At 39.7% G+C, this 20,623-nt stretch overlaps 1 protein-coding gene across 4 annotated transcripts in view; it reads right to left on the bottom strand.

Annotated features, from left to right (window-relative positions):
- Nucleotides 1-19,259, bottom strand: part of ACTN2 (actinin alpha 2) — a 69,476-nt gene extending 50,217 nt beyond the window's left edge. For all 4 annotated transcript variants that reach the window (XM_033056210.1, XM_033056208.1, XM_033056209.1 and 1 more), the window contains exon 1: nucleotides 19,048-19,259. In XM_033056210.1, coding sequence (XP_032912101.1) covers nucleotides 19,048-19,182 — 135 coding nt within the window. In that variant the 5' untranslated portion in view covers nucleotides 19,183-19,259. The remainder of the gene's footprint in view (nucleotides 1-19,047) is intronic.
- Between the last annotated feature and the right edge of the window lie 1,364 nt (nucleotides 19,260-20,623).

Here is a 20,623-nt window from a genome sequence, read left to right as displayed (position 1 = left end):
CACCTGACTAAAATTAACTTCAAATACAAATATTCCGCACATTTGTTTATGTACATATTATCCTGAATTATTTCCATCCCATAGAGCTGTTTCTTGAAACTGCTTTACAGCCCTTCTTCTAAAGAGCTTTTCCTCTCTGTGTTAGCTGAGGGTCTTCATTACTTCTAGGCTAAATGGGATGCAGTGATTCACTCTGCAATTATACAGAACATTGCTGGGCTGTGAGTGCATGACAAGGGTATTACAGAAGGAGCTCTGCCAGAACATTCCCAGTAGGCCAGACTGAGGTTTCCCCTTGAACAATTTCCCATCTGACTGTTATCCACGTTTTAAAATATAAGTTGTGAACTTGTAACATGATCTCCTAGCTCCTGTGTCCACAGCATGTTCTGGTGGCTGCAGAATCGGGGGTTTTCTGGACTTAGGATACAGTCTGTGTTGGCCCTCGTTCTCTTAACTGTTTATTCTGTTCCCAAAAGAGGCTGGAAGGTGAAACTCAGTAGAAAATTGCACAGCACTTTTAAACTAGCTTGATGTAAACCAAACATGGTAAACACATGGTATCTTTCAGCTGTTCCTGGAGCATCTAGAGCAGCTATACTTGTACACATGCATGAGTATATTTTTGTGAATTAAAAATAAATTAAAACTTACATTTTAGCTGTTGGTTTGAATTATTTTTATTATTAACTGTTCCCTTGCTTTGCTTTTTTCTTGCAGTAGAAACCTAAATGCATTGGCACATGTTAGTAAAGTAACTAGAATAACTCTAACAGGAGGTGCTTCACCAGTGCAACTGGATCACATCAGAACACCAGGCAGCAAAGTGGAATTTTAACACCAAATATTCCTGAGCATAGCAACAACTGAAGTGAAGCAAAGGGAAAACACTGTGAAGGATGATATGAAGGTTAAGGTGGGGGAAACATTTAGCATATTCCAAAATGTTATTAAAAGGAAACCTTCAAATCACAGGCACTATCTCAAAGCCAAATTCCTGGGAACACAAGAAAGGATAAGCACAGAACCATCTCACACTGGAAGTGAGTAGAGGCTCCACCACAAATACTCCAAATCCAAGGCTGGGGTAAGCCCTTCATGCTCCAGCACATCCATCCATATAGCTGAACAGATGGTGTCAGAGATGATAGGCTGGCACATTCTGCACTGTCAGCAGATCTGCTCTACAAACTCAGGGGACTTCCTCCCAGTCCTTTAGTTTTGTCACTCACAGAAGTCACCAAAGGGATGCATTCATCACACAGGACTTTGCACGTCTTATTGGCATTCTGCTTGCATGGAAGAGCCTGGGGAGACCTCAGTCCTTGCAAAGCAGGTGGCCTAATCCCATGTGAGTCTAGGGTTTCCCATAAAACATGCAACTCCCTCCAGTACTGAATGACTGCACGTCTGTTTTACAGTGCTCTCTATTACCAAAAAAAACACCCAGAGCATGTAAATATCCCTTGAAGAATAATTTGGAAAGGTTGAACCCTGAGCAATGTCAAGATTATTAAGCCTTTTGTTGCAAAGTGAGTGACATTAGTTCTTTCTTTCAGAGGAGACAACAGATAAAGTTTATGTTATCCCAGTGGTCTAAACTGGGAGAAACCTCAGGTGGTAGCAAGTTGCATGGAAAATTTAGTATGGCTCACTGCCTGCACTATCCTCACCGCAGCCTTTTTTGTTAAGGAAAGAACAGGAAGAAAAGGAAGGAAGCTGAAAGGTTTCACAAGGTGTTTGAAGAGACTAAAACAGTTAAAATGTTGCAAAATTTATCAGGAGCAGATATCTTTACTGGATCACCTGAGATAGCTGGAAAAGGCAGAGAAGTTTTAGGCACATAAGCCCATCTTTACATGCAAGAGAGAAGCCTCAGGCTTAAATGTGAAAATTTAGGTAAGTGTTCAGGCAACTCAGAGTTATGATGGACCATCGATACAATGCTCCAACGCCTCTATTCCCTGAAGGAAGCCCCTTCCTTTTTCAGTATTGTTGATGACACCCATTAAGAATTTTTAAGAGAGCGTCTGTAAAATACAACTATGTGACTTCTCAAAATACATGCAATACCATATGGTTGTCTGCTGGAGTATTTTTTCAATTTAAAATGATTCTGCTTATTCAAAATATATTTTCAAACAAAAACTTTGATATTTCAGAAGGAAGAACACATGCAATATTAAAAATCCCATTTGAAACTAAAAGGTACTTAGGATCCATAGGAAAATGCTGGTCTAAATCTACTTTTAATTTTTGGAATTTCAAGCATCATGCAAATAAGAGACACTACTCAGAAAAATAACACAGAAATAAAACATGTAGACATCCTATGAAAACCTTTAGAAAAAGCATGGGTGTGGTTTTATCTTGCATTATAAAAATAGTAAGATATCTTTACTTATTCTTATCTTTACAACAATTTCAAGCTACCCAATCTGTTAAGGTGAAAGAATCAGAAAGACAAAGGAACTGTTGTCAGGGGAAAACCAAAACATTCCTGACTGCTTCTGATGTGTTCTCTGAATTCTGAATGTCTTTTAATATACTCCTATCACCTAAGTAGACCAGAATGGTCTATGGCAGGTTTACTTGTGGAAATTTTAATTAAAAAGGGAGAAACACAGTCTTGTAAAGGTCTGGCATATTTACATAAAAGTGGATAAGCATTAGCTTCTGCTAAATCCAATCTTATATTAAAAACTAAACTTCCAAGGACAAGCAAGCAAAAAACTTACATTGTATACAGTTCTAAGCCATAGGTACACACGTTCTCTGCTCATGATTTTATCTAGATTCTAGCCATTAGTCCTAGTTGCACTGGTTAAGACAAAGTATTTTAAAGGTCCCTCACCCAGACTGTACAACAGAAGCAGATCTCTTTTATGTCATGTACCTAAGTTGGTTGCAATAGCATCCAGCTATTTACCAAAGAGGAAAACTAAACACAAAGCCATAGGGAGGAAGAAAAGTGTGTTTATTCCTACTAATGGTGAGTAGTGGCCCGCTCTAAGTGGAAGGGGTTGCTAAACATACTTCTGTCTGTTTAGATTCTGTAGAAATCTGCCCTGAAGCATTTCCTATACTACCCTTCACCTACCCATTTGGGTAACAGACCAGGGTGCATGCTTATCACATTTGAGTAAGGCAGCAAAACAATGGGTCTGCAAGGATGTTTCATGACAGAGCTACAATTCAAACTAATCTTAACAAATCAGTCAAATTCAGATAAGCAAGAAGTCTCAATTCTCCCAATTGTACTTTGTATGATCTTCATGGAAGATTCATATCCTATCTGACATCTACACTGCAGCCTTGAAAAGGGAGCATATCAAGAAGACTGTTTTTCCTGCTAGATTGTGTCCTGCCAGATAAGTGATCCAAAGACTACAAAATAAGAAGTCACTCAGCAGAAAACAACACCCTCGTAGGAATCCAAGCACTTGGCAAGCAACAGGTAGTTGTAAATTTTGTTTCTGTCAGGGTGTTCTTTAAGTGGTGATCCCCATTTCCATCTTCTATTTTCATATGACCCTCTAATTTCCCTTAGCAAAAAGAAATCTAATATTGGAGATTTGTCAGTGATATTGGAGAAAAAGAAAAGAAGATGGTGAGGGCAGAGAACAGTAATGAAACAAAGCTGAAGAAATACAGGGTAGAGGGAGAGTCAAAGTCAATAGGCAGAAGAGTGTTTATGGGAAACTAAACAAACCAAAATAAAATGAAAGTGGATTCTATTATCTGTTCTATGGGTACACACATTTCCACATTTCCTGAGGTCTGTATTATCATCATTGAGAAGAGACCCTGACACTTGTGCTTTCTCCCCAGCTTTGCAACAGCCTTTAAGACACTTAAGACAAGAATTTTAAAAATGTTTTTACTGTCCTAACTGCTGAGCAAATTATGACCTCACAAGGGACTATAATCCTTCTCAAAACAATGGGTGAGTCACAGGTGAGTGCTTTTCAGCAAAACACTTCTGTATTCAAGGATAATAATAAACCCTCCATATTCCACAGCACTATTTTTGGGGAAAATTAATCATTGTTTTTTAGATGCTCAAACACTATCCTGAAAAAAAGCCCAATACAGAAAGAGGAGCAAGAGAGATTAGAAAGCTGATGAAATTATAAATGTCTCATAAATGTAGAACTGTGGAAAAATGAATCAAAACCAGAACCTACACTTCAGAGACAGAAAACAACACATAACAACTACCAACATGTTCGGTATCTGTTCAGTCACCCAATGTTAATTCTGCATCTAAAAACCAAACTGAGCTTTTTAGTATAAACCAGTTACCTACTACTGTAAATCTAGCTACATGCTAGTTATTCTTCTCTCCTTAAACTCTTTAGTGAATGTGCCAGCCCCTCCAGTATGGAGAAAGAAGTAGCTCAAGGAACTGTTAAAAATAGCAATGACTGTGAGTAACCCCACAGATGCAATCTGAGAAAGCATTTTCACATACAGAAATTTTTTTAGCTTTCACCTCTAAGATGAAAAGTCACTGTCCCTACCTCTCACTAATAAGGTCAGTTTTGGGCACCTCCAATGAAGCTGCCATTTCTGGTAGTTTAAGTGATGGGGACACCTGTCCCCCTGAGAGCTAAACTGAGACTACAACTCACCTCATAGATATTACCAAACAGTCTGCATGTGTTAGCAACCTTGTCACTTACTCACCTGGCCTGGGTTCAAAACACTGACCTAAAAGTGAAAGGTTCCCGTCAGCCACACAATCCCAACCAATATATTTAAAGTCCATCTTCAGCACAAGGTTATCTTTCATCATGAGGTGGGGTGTGGGAGCTATCAGAATATTCCACTCAGAAGGCTTTCCAATACTGAGACTTTTAATTAAAAATGTCACCACCTTGCTAAGCAGTGCAAGTCAGTTTTCTCTTGGATGTGAATGACTATTTTTGCAGTGCAGTTTGTTCATTCACATCATATGCACGAATCCCTGGAAAAAGATGGTCCCCAACAGCATCCAGGCAATATTCTATGAGAATCCTTTGTCCAAATCCACAAGTCCAGTTGTATTGTGTCAACCCTGGATAATTCATAGTAGCCAGATGGAGCAATGGGGAGTAATCCCTTCCTTGCTGTTTGTAATGATGTTACCTCTTCATTTTCCCTTCTACTTCAGTAACAATACACATGACATCATTTACAGTTACTCAAGTCTTTTGATTACTCTGCTCTCTTTGCCTTTTATTTAAACCAACAGGAATGTTAGCACCTCATCATAACAGAATTAATACCTCTGTATTTTGGATTACATACCATTATTCAGTGCACATTCTCAATGTGGAAGATTAGCTTTAGAGAATGGCAAATAACGGTACAATCTGTGGAGTAAACAAAGTTCTCAAATTACTAACAAATTTCCAAGTTATAATAGCCCCCATATTAAATTACATTCTCCAGTCAGTGTGAAAAGACAGACTGTGAGTAATGACTGAGTTCTTGCTCTTCCACAGCCTTCTGTACAACTTCTTTCAAGTTATAAAACCTCTTTACAGGTCTAAAACCTTTATCCCACAGTAGAGGTGAAATATAAATACATTCCATGGACTGAGACCTCTAAAGGCAGAATTAGACAGGCTCTGTTAATATTTACAATGGAGTGCAATTCACAGTCTCATCTACATTTTGAAAACTTAAAATGCTGTAGAAAGTGAAAAAACTTGTATTTCATAATCTTCAAAAAAAAATATTGTTGAAAAAATTATCTGTGAATCAAATCTATTCAGAACTCGGTTCTTAAATGGCAGTAAAGTTTTAAAAACAAAACCAACCAACCAAACAAAATGAATCAATGGAACAAAACAAAGTTTTGAATAATCTATTTTTGGTCAATGGCTTTTTTTATCTTTTCTTTTCAGATGTTGATTTTGTATTTCCCTCAACGGAAGAATTTCAAAGGAAAAGTTTACACAACATCCTGATCTCTTTTAATTTGTTTCTAGCATTTATTAATTCAATTAACAAATCATGGGATAACGTTTTTCATTACATGCAGCACTGCAAAATTTTGCCTTTCAAAATGCCTCCTATTGAAATCTGCAGAAATAGAGCTGCATCACCCACAAGAACCTGTGCCTTTCTGACAGAACCAGGGTACTCCTACACAGCATGGCAGGCAGTTCACAGCATCCAGCCTGAACCCCTGAGGACTGCCAACTATTTGCATGGCACAACAGTATTTTCCTCTAACAGGGTAAGCAGACTTTAGAGTGTCCTATCCAAATATTCTCTGCTCTGATACACTGCACTTTGCAGAGCTTGCAAGTACACTCTATAAACAAGCAAGCCTGACATTACAACCTGCAGTAGTATGGCTACTAACATCTTACACAGCATTCCCGATCACTTTACACTGCAGAACCCCACAGTGCATGCGCAGAAATAAACTAGTTTTTGCCCAGTTGTCAGGGTATTAAAATAGATTTGCCACTACACTGCACAATACTGAGTGCCGCAAGGAAATTTGCACACTTTTATGAGTTCTAATGGATTCTGTCATCCATGTAATAAAGACTGCATCTTTGCATTTATACAGGGACATATTCACATCTCATAAAGTGCTGTCCAAACATCCCTCCCTAACCAGTCAGGCAGGGCACTAGGGACCCAAGTAGAGAGCCTGCAGAGCATGAAGTGTGTAGATTCTGTTAGAAACTCCAAAGTACTGATGCACACTCCCAAATATCTCTTTTCCATGCATCCTCTCTCTTGCTCTCTGTAAGACTTTTAGATACAGATCTTGGGTGAACAAAATTAAGACAATTCCTGATACTTTTGAAGGCATGCTCAATTAATGGAAAAAAAACCTATTTGCATTCTGGTGCTTTCTGGATCACTTTTGAGCAAAGTGGTATTTGAGAAGTCTCACTCGAAATGGTAGTTAGACAAAGGATCTAAATATTGAAAAACTGAGGGGAGAAGAGCATAGGAAAAGGTATTTCATATGACTTCATATCATGGGACCAATGTATACAACAAAAAGGGTGAAACGTGATAGGGTCAAAGGAAATTCACCCATTTCTATGTGGTTCAGAATGAGTTAATCCTGGAACACCACCCTTCCTCTATTTCTGCTTCACGAGAGTATCAACAAACCAGAAGGCCTCTTCAGGAAAAGATTTGCATTAAAAATGCCAACAGGTTTGGAGGGAACTGTTTCAGCAATGATAAAATATCTGAGACCAGCTATTCTACTGTTTTTCTCTCTCCCTCTATATTCTTAATCATTTGTCCACTTCTTCACTATTACAGAAGGAAAGAACAATCTCTGTTTCATTTGCCTCTCCCTGTGGGGAGCAGAAAACGAAATACAGGTAATCCCAAAAGGGACACTGTGATGGATCTGCAAGGGAGAAATCTCCAGGTGAGGGGTAGTCAATGTCCCACATACTGCCTGGGGCTTTCTCTCAAGTTTATTATACAAAGAACATGCATTGCCACTACCCTGTGAGTGCCAAATGAACTTTCTTAATAAAGAGATAGGATCTCCTATTGCTTCTATTCTTAGGTCCTTCTTCCACCAGCTGTACCTCACAGTGTTCCTCCTGGTTTCCCAAGAGCTCATGAACTATCACACATAGTGCTGGCTAACAGTTTTGTTTCAGCAGATACATGTTTTAATGGCCAAATACTATTTAAGATGAAATGAAAGAAGCATTCACACATTACAGTATGGAAGGAACTAAAGGTATGCCCTCTGGAAATAGAAAGATTAATTAAAGTAGGCTAATCCAGGATTTAGTTGACTGGATTTCCAAATGTCTTTCCTTTGCTTTCTCTGTTGATTTTCTTTGGCATGCTATCTTTATCTAGTAATTACACATTACATTGCCAGGTGAGTAAGTAAATCCATTATAAATTTGTCAATACAGAGTCAGAGTGGGATAAAACTACATTCCTATCCAAATTAGCAACATTCTTTAAAGCACTTCCATAATCGTAAAAGCAGGTCTTCTGACAGATGTTGAAAGTTTTTTTTCAATTTTACCCTCACCAAAACACACATCCTTAAGTCTCTGACACTAGTAAATGATAGGAAAATATGTCGATAGTCAGACCCAAAACATTTACACAGTAAATGTTGTATTTGCACTCTGTTATGTAGTACACTTGGAGATAACCAAATCTAGTTTCACTTGTAATCTAAGGTTTCAGTTGAGAATCATAGAGAAAGGAAAAACTCATATACTTATTCCCAATTACACAAAAAAAGGCTTCTCTGTGGCATACCTGCCATGTTACTCGGTGTAATGTTTCTCAATACATAAAGCACATATTCTGTCCATGTGAATTACTTCACTATTGTAACTGATGACTAAAAAAAAAAACAATTTTTATTTCATGCTTCTTTTAAGAAACTGATTTTTAAAGAATTTAGATATTTCTGTGCTTAAAGATACCACTTAAACATACTGAGTTTAATTTGTTTATGCTTTAATTATTTTTATGAGACATTATCTATAGAATAAAATTTTCTAAAACATTTAAAATATCCTATTAAAAAAAGCAGACTTTCAGTCAAATTTCTGAGTTTCTAAATAATATTTAGTGAGGCTCAGGTTCCTTATGTTTTCTTTAAATGAAAATAAATAGCAAAACATTACTTGGGACCTTTGGATGATTTGATTATATATGAATAAGAAATTTAACTAACCTGTTCTCAAGCACTTAGTTAAGAATAGATGGATTAACAAACAATGATGACTGTAATTGCTAAAGGCATAAACAACAGTTTGTGATAAGCAAACTGTTTTATCAATTAAATAAATAGTTCTTTGTTAATAGTGTCTCTCTTCTCAACAGGAGTCACACTGGGACATGTGCTTGGTCACGGAAATGAAGGCCTTAGACAAAAGAAAAGAAAACCAACTTCAGCCTCTTGTCTGGTGTTTTGCTTGTCTTTTACTATAATACCAGATGGGTAATAATACATGCATGCACAGATATAGCTCCTTGTGGGGCTGCATTGCAAACTACATTACCAACATGATTTAGGATTAAGAAGTATTAAGAAGGGGGAGGGTATCTTCAAATTTCTTGCATGATCTGCTATATAGCAAATCATTGTACCAGCAAATGAAGGGGACTGGAAGCCTACAGATAGTAGTAGAGTCAAAGATGGTCAGCTACTCTGCCAAAAAAAACATGTGGTGGAACTACTCTCCAGAACCAAACTGGAGATGAGCTTGGACTACAGGGGTTTTAATAGCTCAAAGGAACTCTTCTAGGCTATAATATCTTAGATAATAACACCCTAGAGCTACACAATCATTTATAGTTGGGTGTTAGAGGATTTGTGCTTTTTTTAAAATTTGAATTCAATGCAGCTGGGTACCAGTTTTCTTCACATTAAAGAGTGCAATGTCTTAAGTCTTGCAGCAGTGAAAAACTACACTGGTGCCAAGATTAAATATAAACCAGATTTAAAAAAAAAAAAAAACACTTTAATGCTAGATAGTTAAACCTTTCTGTAACTGCCAAAATAGCAGGCTGATTTTCAAAGGTGCAAAATGGACAGAAGTTCCTCCTGACGTCAGTGGAAATGCCTGGGTGTTCAACACCTATAAAAAAATATGAGTGTTTCCTTAGATGCTCAAGGAATAATCATGGATGCTAATTTTAGCCTAGGGTAGTCACCTTCCACAGACTCCAGCTATGGTAGTGGGGGTGAGCAAGGCTTTTCAGAGGGGCAGATAAGATTAGAATCTGTCTGCTCTAAATTAGGTTCTCAAAGTTATCAAAGTAATGGATGGCTGGACTTCTTTACTTTACAAGTTTTTTGAAGAGAAATAAAAAAAACCCATCGGACTTCAAGTTGAAGGATTTCTGGAAGCTAACAGCAGTTGGGAGGAAGCATTTGAAGTAAATGGAAAATGTTACTCATATCAAGTACAGTAAACATGTAACACTGCCATCTGCAAAGTCAGCACACACACATTACAGCCACTGTTTTGGACATGAAGACATGGACAAAGCAATGTGTCCTTATAACTCAAAAGTGGGTAAAATCAGGACACGCACAGGAGCAGCAGTGTCCCTTCTTGCACTTAGGACATAAATTTTCTCCCCTCTGTGCACACTCAGAAATTTTAGGTCCAATTATAGAAACTAACTAAAAATCAGCCAGACAGCTGTCACCTTCTGCTTCCCTCTGGCCTTCAAAAGTATGAAGTGTATTTCTACAAGCTACCATTTCCAGTGGGAGACACTTTCATAAAAGAAGACCATTGCATTTCAAAGCCTTCTTCCTCTGTCTTTTCCTGCAGAGCAGTAACACCTGTCCTGTAAGCCTTTCACACTAGTAGTTGGAGGATTACTGAGACCATGCTGCCTTGATCTGTACTGGTGCTCCTTGTAATGCCAGCAGGAAGAGTTACTACAGTTTCTGTACAGAAACAGGCACAGAGGGTGATCATAACACTGTGTTTGTTGGTTATACAATGTGAAAAAATGAACCTTCTACATTTAAATACATGCCAAATTTTATCATGTAGAAATAGAGCATTGGATAGCACTTGTATAGTTATGATAACATTTATGCATCAAGTCTCTCAACCTAAGGCATATTTCAAACCAACAAATCCAGTGATCTAAGAACAAACATCACATACTCTTATCATAGCATTTCATGAAATGGTGTTCCCCAAACACTGAAGATGTGAAAATTACCCCAAATTACTAGGATTGAAATTTAATTAAGGAAGAAATGGAGTGCTCAGTGTGAATACATGCTCCTTCTGGTATCAGCTGACAGTAAGGAATGCATGGCCATAAAGGAGATCTTCACCCAGAGTCAGCAACTTCTCAGTGCTCACAGTGGAGGAATACCACATCAGCTACACATTGTTTATCCCAAAAATTATGGCTCAGAAGAAATTATGCTTGGCAGTAAAGCCATTGAAACCAACTCAACTTTGCCAACTGTGTAAGCACTTTTATATTTGCTTATTTGTAAGGATTTAAAACAAGACACAGGAGAGACTTTTTTTACTTGGGACAAAGTAAAGCAGCACAAATTTCCATCTAATTCTATTTTATTGACATGTTTCTTCCTGCCTTGCATCTATCTCACATTCCAGCTGCAAATCCAGTGCATTCTTCTATAAGCAGGGTCTGCAGTACAATTTCTAAAATACTACTAATATCTGCATATTCATCAACGTTTGCAAATAAAGAAAATCAGCCTTTTTGAAATTTATCAGTAGAACTATACAGTGCAATTCAGAAATCACTAGCTAAATTAAAAGTCATTAAACAGATCAGAATTTATGCAACGTGATCAACTCATGTGAGGCACTTGTTGGCATCTGATTTTTCCATCATAATGTCTTTTGTCTTGTAAGAGGACAGAAGGGTTTTAATGAAAGATTTTTACCTGGCCCCATTGGCCAAAAGTAGTCAAAATTCCTTTGGCAAAGCTGTTTTAGTTTAATTTGGAAATTGATGATGTAATCATGATATTTTCTTACTGATACTCATTAGTTTACAGAACTTACCCCAGACCTGCTTTTGTTTGCACAGGGCTAGAAATTGTATAAGCATGGATTCATTTTTACTGTGGTCTCAGGGCTGAAAACCCTCAGAGCTCTTCCAAGCAAACGCCTTCCGTGTTTCTCTCTTCAGCTCTCCAGTGACCCAAACAGAGATTCAGGCAAGATGCAGACATCCCACCCTCAAGAGATTATTGCAAAGTCCACTGCTTAACACACAGCTTTTCTCTAGCTCTTAAGCACATTGGTGGCAGCTTATGGAAACCCACTTAGATCTATACTTTCTTCCAATCCTTATTGTCTTACTAATTGAATCAACGCATCTACAGACATTTTACTGTACAAACTTCAAGGGAGGTTGTGGCGGTTCTTATAATTTCTTTTCATAATATGTTGCTGGCAGATATTTGAGGGCCAATGGTACTTAACAGCTAAACTGAGACTGGGAATTATCAGTTGGATGACACTTAAAAGCATACACAGCCTGAAATGGGTCAACATTGAGAGGATCATTTGAGTTTAAACAGAAAACATAATATTGAGTAATTTATTGATTTCTCTCACTTAGTACTGATAAAGAAAACCTTCCCATTCAAATAAAGTACAGTAATTTCACGACTATAAGGCGCACCCTTTTGACTAAACTCTTTCCCCAAACCTGGAAGTGCGCCTTATAGTCCGGTGTGCCTTATCTGACGTACAAAGTTCGGAAATTTGCGAACCCGGAAATGCGAGCTGCGAGTTGAGCCGGGACCCGTGGGAGCTGCGGCCGTGCGGGGGGAGTCAGGAACCATGGGAGCCGTGGCCGCCAGGCAGGGGAAACCGGGAACTGGTGCGGCCGCTGGCTGGGAGAAGCGGGGGGAAGCGGCGCGGTCGCGGGGAAGCGCCAAGAAGCACCGCAGGAAAGTGCCGAGAAGCGGCGAGAAAGTGCCATGGAAAAGCAGCGAAAAGCAGCAAAAAGCGCCATGGGAAAGCGCCGAGAAGCGGTGAAAAAGTGCTGGGGAAAAGCGGTGAAAAAGTGCCACGGAAAAGCAACAAAAAGCCGCAAAAAAGCGCCGCGGGAAAGCGGTGAAAAAGCACCATGGGAAAGCAGCGAAAAGTGGCAAAAAAGCGGCGAAAAAGTGCCGCGGGACAGTGCTGAGAAGCGCCGCCGCCGCCGGCCGGGGGAAGCCGGGATGCAGCGCGGTCGCGCAGTGGGAGCCAGGAGCCGTGAGCCGTGCCAGCCGGCACCGGGGGCAGGCGGGAGTGCCGGGGCCTGCTGCACAGGGAGGGTGCCTGGGGCTGCGTTTAAAGGCTACACCGATCTTTGAAAAATGTTTGCAAATCGAGCACCTGCCAGTAATTCGTTACTTTGTTGTGTGCCACGCGGCTCCTCACCACAAAAAAATAGTGCGCCTTATAGTCCGGTGCACTTTATATGATCTACAAAGTTGCGAAAGTTGCCGACTCCTGGAGGGTGCGCCTTATAGTCTGGTGCGCCTTATGGTCGTGAAATTAACTGTACCTACATAATCATTTCTAGTACAGTGAATTCCATAATAGTTTTCTTTGATTTTTCCTTTATATACCAGCACCATAGTATTCACGCTTGCACACCTTACTGACAGCTTCCAAGACAAAATATGACCGTTCCACTATCCTTTCAGCATGCTCCTCTCAAGCATCATTCCATGCAAGTAACATCAGCAAGAGGAATTTAACATGCTACTATTTTAAAAAGCACTAATCTCTAAGAGGCAAATTGTACAGAACAAGCCATAAAAATATCTCTTATTTCTACTCTTGCTCTCATGGCAACTCTTCATAGGATAAGAGAAATTGCCACTCCATGGCCTTCTGTTGCATCAATGTCTAATACTTGGGACATTTACAGTACATGCTGAGAAATCAAGATGTGCTGTGGCAGAAAAAAAAATATGTTTGTCTATTGACTACCAGCTTCCCAGGCAGAGCTTCTATGGGGCCATCTCCCACTGAGAATGCACACAGCATGTAAAAGAAAAAAAGAGATATTCTTTGTGTGTTCTTAATGCTAGAGCTTTTGGCATCCACTGTTTGAACAGAAAATCCTTGATGCACACAAAAGAGGAGTATCTGGTCTTGGAATGCTGAAACTTATGCTCCACAAGGTGCACTCTGTATCTACAGCAACATGTATCATTCAGCAAGACATTGCTATTCTGTAAAAGACAGCCAAATACTCGCTGAACACTAGGGGGGGGAAAAAGTCTAGAAAAGGTGAAATTGTTGGAACTTTTAAACTATTAATACTAATAGAAAATCCTGCATTTCTGCCAACACAATTCACAAGACACTGACATAATACTAATTATCTGCATAAAAGGTAAGGGAGGGAGAGAACTGCAGTGTAGGACTCCGCATATGAAATAGCATATGCTACTAAGGTACATGATTTTTCCATTATCATTCTGCTTTTGATTCTTTGATTTTCTTCCTGGCATATTCAATTCCCTCTTGAAAGCAGTTCTAAAGCTACTCAACTCTTTATAAGAAACATAAGAAATATTCTCTTTATAAGAAATATCCAACTGTTAACAGGTTAATACTAGGAATAAGCAATGAGAAGGGCCATACTCTTAGAAAGGAGAGAACCTTTTGCTTCCCTCACACCTCCTACATTCATGTCCAGACCCTGCTCATGTTGCTCACTTGCAGAGGGGAATCCGTGCCTTCTCACCAATCCCACTGGTATTCCAAGTGGGTAAAAAGTGCCATCTCAGTAAAAAACCTCTAGTGGTGATTTCTGAGTCTGCCATGTGAGCCTAACCCCAAGGCTCACTATTCAAGAAAAGAATTTTACATGGTTTAAAACAAACAAACAAAGCCAAACACAAACCAATTTTATTCCCAGATAATCTCAGTAAAAGAGGAAGACCTAGGCTGGAATGCCCTCTACACATTGCAGATATTGTTATATTCTCCACAATAATGATTTCAATCTGGAGCCTGTAAATCCATGAGAAGTGGTTCTGTAGTACTTAATTTTGCTGGTAGCAACCAGCCCGTCCTGTCAACCCTTTTCTGCCTTACATTTGTTTTTCATTCATTCATCCTTACTTATTTTTCTTGTCCAGTGAAGAATGAAGTTCTTTCTTTCACTCACCAGTAGAATTCTTACAGGAAGAGGTTTCTGATAAGAAACAAACTTAGATTCCATCCATAGAAGACCAAGCAAACTTTAGAGTAAATCTGGGATACTGACTGTAAGTCTATTTATAGACTCTGAAGTCAGACTGAACACAAGGTCAATTTCTCTTTCAGAGAATGAACCTCTCAAATCTGCAGAACTCAGTAAAGCTGCAGCAACATAAGAAAAATAAGAACTTTCATAATTCATAGTTCTGATACCTCCTGCCAAATAATTCAAATAATTTGCCATGCGTGTGACCAATTTTTTTTTTTTTTTTTTTTTTTTTTTTTTTTTTTTTTTTTTTTTGGCTTGCAAGGAGGTAATGCAGATAAATCCTAATAGGTCACACTGGAAATGCAATCTGATATGCACTGCTGAAGACTAAAAAGACACAGCTTTTTCACTTAAGAAACTTTTCCAAAGTCCTCACTCGTGCACATTTTTATCAAGAAGATTTACATTCAGAAAGAGGGCAATATCAAGGTAAATAAACATTTTAAATCTTCTTGTTTATTTTATGGCAGTATAAAAAAAACCCCATCCAAATGGTCATTTATATTGACATCTGCATTAAAACCCTTCTGCATTAACAAAGCAGTGGTAACAGGGCTACAGAGCAAGCTACAAAAAGATCATTAATCTATAACAATGTCAGCAAGACAAGGAACATGTTCCCAGTTCTTTCCTTATGTGTGTTAGGGCAATAGTATCAGACATGTCTTAACGACTGCAGAAGGCACATGTTAAATATATGAGCTCAGTTTAATGCCTTACAATACAATACAACTGTCCTGAAAAAGGGATCACACTTCTTTCACAACCTACCTTGGAAATCTAACAAACCACTTTTCCTGTCGAAGTTTTTGAAAAGCACACTCACTCTTATAATTGCTTATAGCAAATGCTGCAAATAGGCAAGAATTCCATTTAACACACAGGTCACCAAGCAGTGTTGGCAGATCAAAAACATTGCAAAAATACAGTGCTTGTGCATTTCAAGTAGTATTGCAATGCTTGGTTTCCTAAGCTAAGGGACACTGCATTTCCTTATGTTCCTTTTAGTTCTACTGAGACACAGGGTAGTGAAAATTAAAAGGTTTGTGGAGTCTGTTGAACTTTTCTTGAAAACTTAAGCAATAAATTTATTATGAAGAAAAGAGAAATTATGTTTTAAGTCTTCCATTATAAGCTAGTATGATTTCCACTTCCACTCCAGTCCAGAAGGGTAGGGACCAAAAGACAGCTGATCTCTAGTCTGACAGACCATAGAACCAACCATTTCTACCAGTTCATACAAATATCTCTGCTGTCCTCTTTGTACCAGTGAGAAAACTGAGATCAGAGGTGAGCTGACCTTGTCTACGGTTACAGAGTAGAATGAAGAACACAATCCCATCCCCTCTGGCCAAGCTTTCTAATTTCCAATGCTTTTTTATTTCTGTGTAGTACTGAAGAAACAAGGGGTCACTTCCATAGATCTTTCAGCTGCTGTTTTAGCACATGTGGGCAGCGGAAGTGTAGTGGGTCAAGGACCAGACTTCAGAAGTTTCCCATCTCATGGTACACATCTATATATTCAAATGACACAAAGGCCACAGTTCTCTAATTATTTTCTACTGTACACAGCATGTCCATACAAAATACAATTTTTGCTCTCTTTAAAGTCGCTGTCTGAAATGCCCAACTGCATTTAAGTTTTTGTGAAGAGCATCTAATGCATAAATTGTCAAATTGTTGCATTTTCTTGATATCCTGAGTTGGACACAGGCTAAACGTAACCTCAACTAAATTATTTAAATTGTTGTTCACATTCAAAGAGACAGCGCTAAACTACAACTCAGCTTTTTTTCCTATAATGTTCTTCATATATTTTTGGACATCTGCGACCACCAAGGAGCCTGGATTACAGCAGACCATAATACTCTACAAACCATGGTTATAATTAGGCGTCACCTCCATTGTAATCCTATGGACGTCATCATGTGTTACCAGCATCTGTTGACAGATTTCATACCAGGCATATCACTGAAATGGCAAGTCTGGAGAGGGCAGCCCACAATAGAAACAATGGCATTTATTTTAGGTTTGTTCCAAGACTGTCTAATAGAAAATATATGCTGCCAACTGCCAGGGCTCCACCAAGATCACTTTTGCATATTGTATTACCAGTTAGAACAAAGATGTGTGCCCATGCACTTGCAATCTTCTCCTAATGAATAAGGAAACTAAGAAAGCACTTTCTGCAACTGTCTTAGCACAAACTAGGAAGCCTTGACATTCTACAAAGTTTATGAGGCCCTTTATCATGAGATTATTTACTTCTCATGTAATAATAAATTCAGATTTCTTTCCAAGATAAGGAATAAGGATCTCCTCTTGTAAATTTTATTTGAATATGGTATCATATTAATATTAAGACTAAACTCTTAGAACTGACAATGTTAAATAGCAAAGTCACACTCTCTACTCTATGAAATCAAAACAGAGTCTGCTTTAATTTGACAGTGTGGAAATTTGACTTTCTGCTGAAGTACTGCCTGTTCAGAGCACTGGAAACATAAAATTTTCAATGCAGTATAATTGCTCCCCACTTTCCTGTAAAAATCAAGAGACTTATTGTAAATATAAGAATGTCTACCTAATCCAAATTGTCTTTACTTTTTAACATCTGCATTGAAGGAAAACTGCATTAGATGAAGGAAAACTGCATTCGAGTGCATTCGTATCTAGTAACTTGTCCATTTTCTTTTAAAAACAGCCTTCTCTGAAATACTGGACAATTGAATTCTAATCAGATGTAACACAACCTCTTACAGCTGAGCAGTTTCAAATCACTAAAGCACTTTGGCACTAAGACAATTTTCAGTCTCATTATAAAACACGAAAGTATAGTTCACCATCTGAAGAGCACCAAATTAAAACAAATGCCAGTGTTGATGAGTAATTATTCGTTAGGAGTTGCAGCAGCTGATAGATCAAGAAAAGTGAACTTCAACTTAGAACAGAACTTCTCCCCCTATCCTCACACAGCAGGATAGGAACATGCAGGAATGCAAGAAAATTAATGAAACCAGCTAAAAAAAAACAGAAGAAAGGAGGCTACAAGATAAATCTGAGAGGAAAATACTGCTTCTACAAATTTTAATGGAAAAGCAAACCCACTGTGCCCAACTATTCTAACAGCTTTTATTTTTATAATTACACTTTTATAGTATAGCTTTTACAGAAGCTGTAACAGTGGGACAGACTGTCATAAGATCTAAATTGGCACCTTCTACTTAAGCTGCTCATCTGTGCAAATGCATATTCAACCTTATTGTCCAGAGCACTGTCTCTCACTCCCTCCCTTTTTTCATTCTTGTAACCAGCAGATAACCTTTTAATCCCAGATCTGTCAGCTGTGACTTCAACATCACCTCTTAAATTAGGAAGCAATAAATCCTTTGCATTATTTCGTCTTTCTTTTCCGTATGCTACTTAAAACTGTATGTTATAAAATTAGATATTGCAAATATTACTAAAGTGCCAAAGCATTGACATGACTGCTGCTGGGATCATAATTTCTGCCTATGTACAGAAAAAGAACATGGGTAGTACTTGGTGGCACAATAGTTTTCTTACACCTACAAAGCAAGAAGTATTTCTTCTAAAACCATGTATTCGGAGGAGTTTACAGACATGGGGTTTTTTTCCCAGAAAATGAACTGGCATACAGGAACATAATCATGACATACAGTTTTCCAAATATAGCGTGGATATATTTCTAGCCTGGATATAATTGTATATTTCATATAATTCTATGACGATATTTTCCTTGTCAGGCCATTCAGTCAGAATGGAGATAAATAATAATTCTAATAAGAGCTGACTTGCAAGATCACAATTTCAAAAGTGACTTCTCAGTCTGCTCTCAAAAATACTGCAAAATTTCCTGCACACTAATTTTGAACCATCTCGTTCATCTCTGTTTGTAATTACAATTCACTCTTTTTGAAAACCAATCAGACACACACATCTATTTAGAGTCTGCTTTCCAAAAGGAATACCCAGGAAGTGAAAAGTCACTGAAATACTTATACATATATCTAGAGGTACTGACAGAATATTTGCAGCACAATATAAACTCGTAACTCTCATAAATTATTTTTATCTGACATAGGTTTCACTTAAGAATCAAAAAAGTGAATGTTTTATCCTAAAAATATGGCATAGTTACTATACATTATATAAATAGTTTATACAATGTAAAATATATTTTATTAGAACCCCTTGCGTACAACCCCGACAATTCCAGACAAAGCACGGGCAGTAAGATAGGGCATCATTCCACACAGAAGCACACAGACAGATAGATACACGTTACTTCCAGACCTTCCTTTGCTGTTTCTCCCATGCTGGGTCCAGGAGCAGGTCCCTGTCCCATTCTTCTTCTTGGGTCATGTACTCATCTTCTTCATAGTTGTAGGTGTACTGCATGTTTGTATCTATCTGATTCATGCTATTCATGTTACCCGGGGATCAGCTTCAGCTGCTGTGGCTTCTACTACGATTTAAGTTTAGTTTACTTGCTGAGAGGTTATAGGTAGCAGTGTCCTTTTTCCCTTCTTTCTTTCTTTTTTTTTTTTTTTTTTTTTTTCTTTTTCCAAGGTGACAGGGAATGAGTATTGTCTAATCTTGCTGAGAGCAGAGGCTGAAACTGCCAGACAGGTGCTGACCTGTGGTGACCTTCCCTGCTGTGTCCCTGTCCCTGTCTGCGGCCGCTGCTGCCGGTCCCTGTGGCTGACCCTGCGGAGGAGCCCGGCGCCGCTCCCTGTCGCCGCTTATTATCCCCGCCGGGCCGTCACGTGGCGCTCGGGCGGCCCCGGCACCGGGCGGGCACCGGGCGGGCAGCGCCGCGCAGGGCACCGGGCACAGAGCACCGGGCACAGGGCACAGAGCACCGGGCACGGGGCACAGAGCACCGGGAACAGGGCACCGGGCACAGAGCACCGGGCATCGGGCACGGGGCACAGAGCACCGGGAACAGGGCACGGGGCACAGAGCACCGGGCACAGGGCACAGAGCACCGGGCACAGGGCATCGGGCACGGGGCACAGAGCACCGGGAACAGGGCACGGGGCACAGAGCACCGGGCACAGAGCACAGAGCACCGGGAACAGGGCACGGGGCACAGAGCACCGGGAACAGGGCACGGGGCACAGAGCACCGGGCACAGGGCACCGGACACAGGGCACCAGGAACAGGGCACGGGGCACAGAGCACCAGACACAGGGCACAGAGCACCGGGCACTGGGGGCTGCCGCCCGACACAGCTGGCTGGAATGCCTGCCCCTCCGCTCTGTCTATCTGGTACACACCTGTCCTTTGATTTGGGTTTTTTTCTCTGTTACTGACACGTATTCCTGCTCCCCAAGACCCGCCTAGGGTCTGCCAATGCATCTCGACATCGTTTAGCGTAAGCCCGAAGCGTGCGTCCCGCCTTGAGCCACTTCGCACTTTCAGATTAAGGATTACACGAGCCAGCCCAGCAAGGACACCCAAGTGATGGAACGTTTTCCAGTGCAAACAGGTCTGGAGTTAACCAGACATCATGGAAGCACAACTTTAAAAGCGACACATCTTTTTGTCCAGGAAACACGCTCAGTAAATCCAAAAGCTGGCGCCAAGAAGCACATACAAAGCTCCGTGGAATCAGGAACTTTACAAGTGTGCGGCAGGAACCATTTGCCCGTGCCTTCTACAGGGCAAAACCTCAAAGGGTAGTGCTGAGATCAAGCATCCTGGCAAGCATGTCCGGTATCTCCCGTGCCCTATCATTCCAGTTGCTTTGGCAACAGTGCTGCTTCTGGGAATTGGCAAGTTTATTACGTTCTTCATGGAGCTTGTCATTAATGCCTGCACCTATCATCAGCCAAGGTCATCTTCTCTGGCGGTGTCCACACTCGAT

This window comes from Catharus ustulatus, chromosome 3 (assembly GCF_009819885.2).
Source record: "Catharus ustulatus isolate bCatUst1 chromosome 3, bCatUst1.pri.v2, whole genome shotgun sequence".
Classification (NCBI taxonomy): Eukaryota; Metazoa; Chordata; class Aves; order Passeriformes; family Turdidae; genus Catharus; species Catharus ustulatus.
The sequence above is the reverse complement of the archived record's forward strand: the minus strand, read 5'-3'. Positions and strand labels throughout refer to the sequence as shown.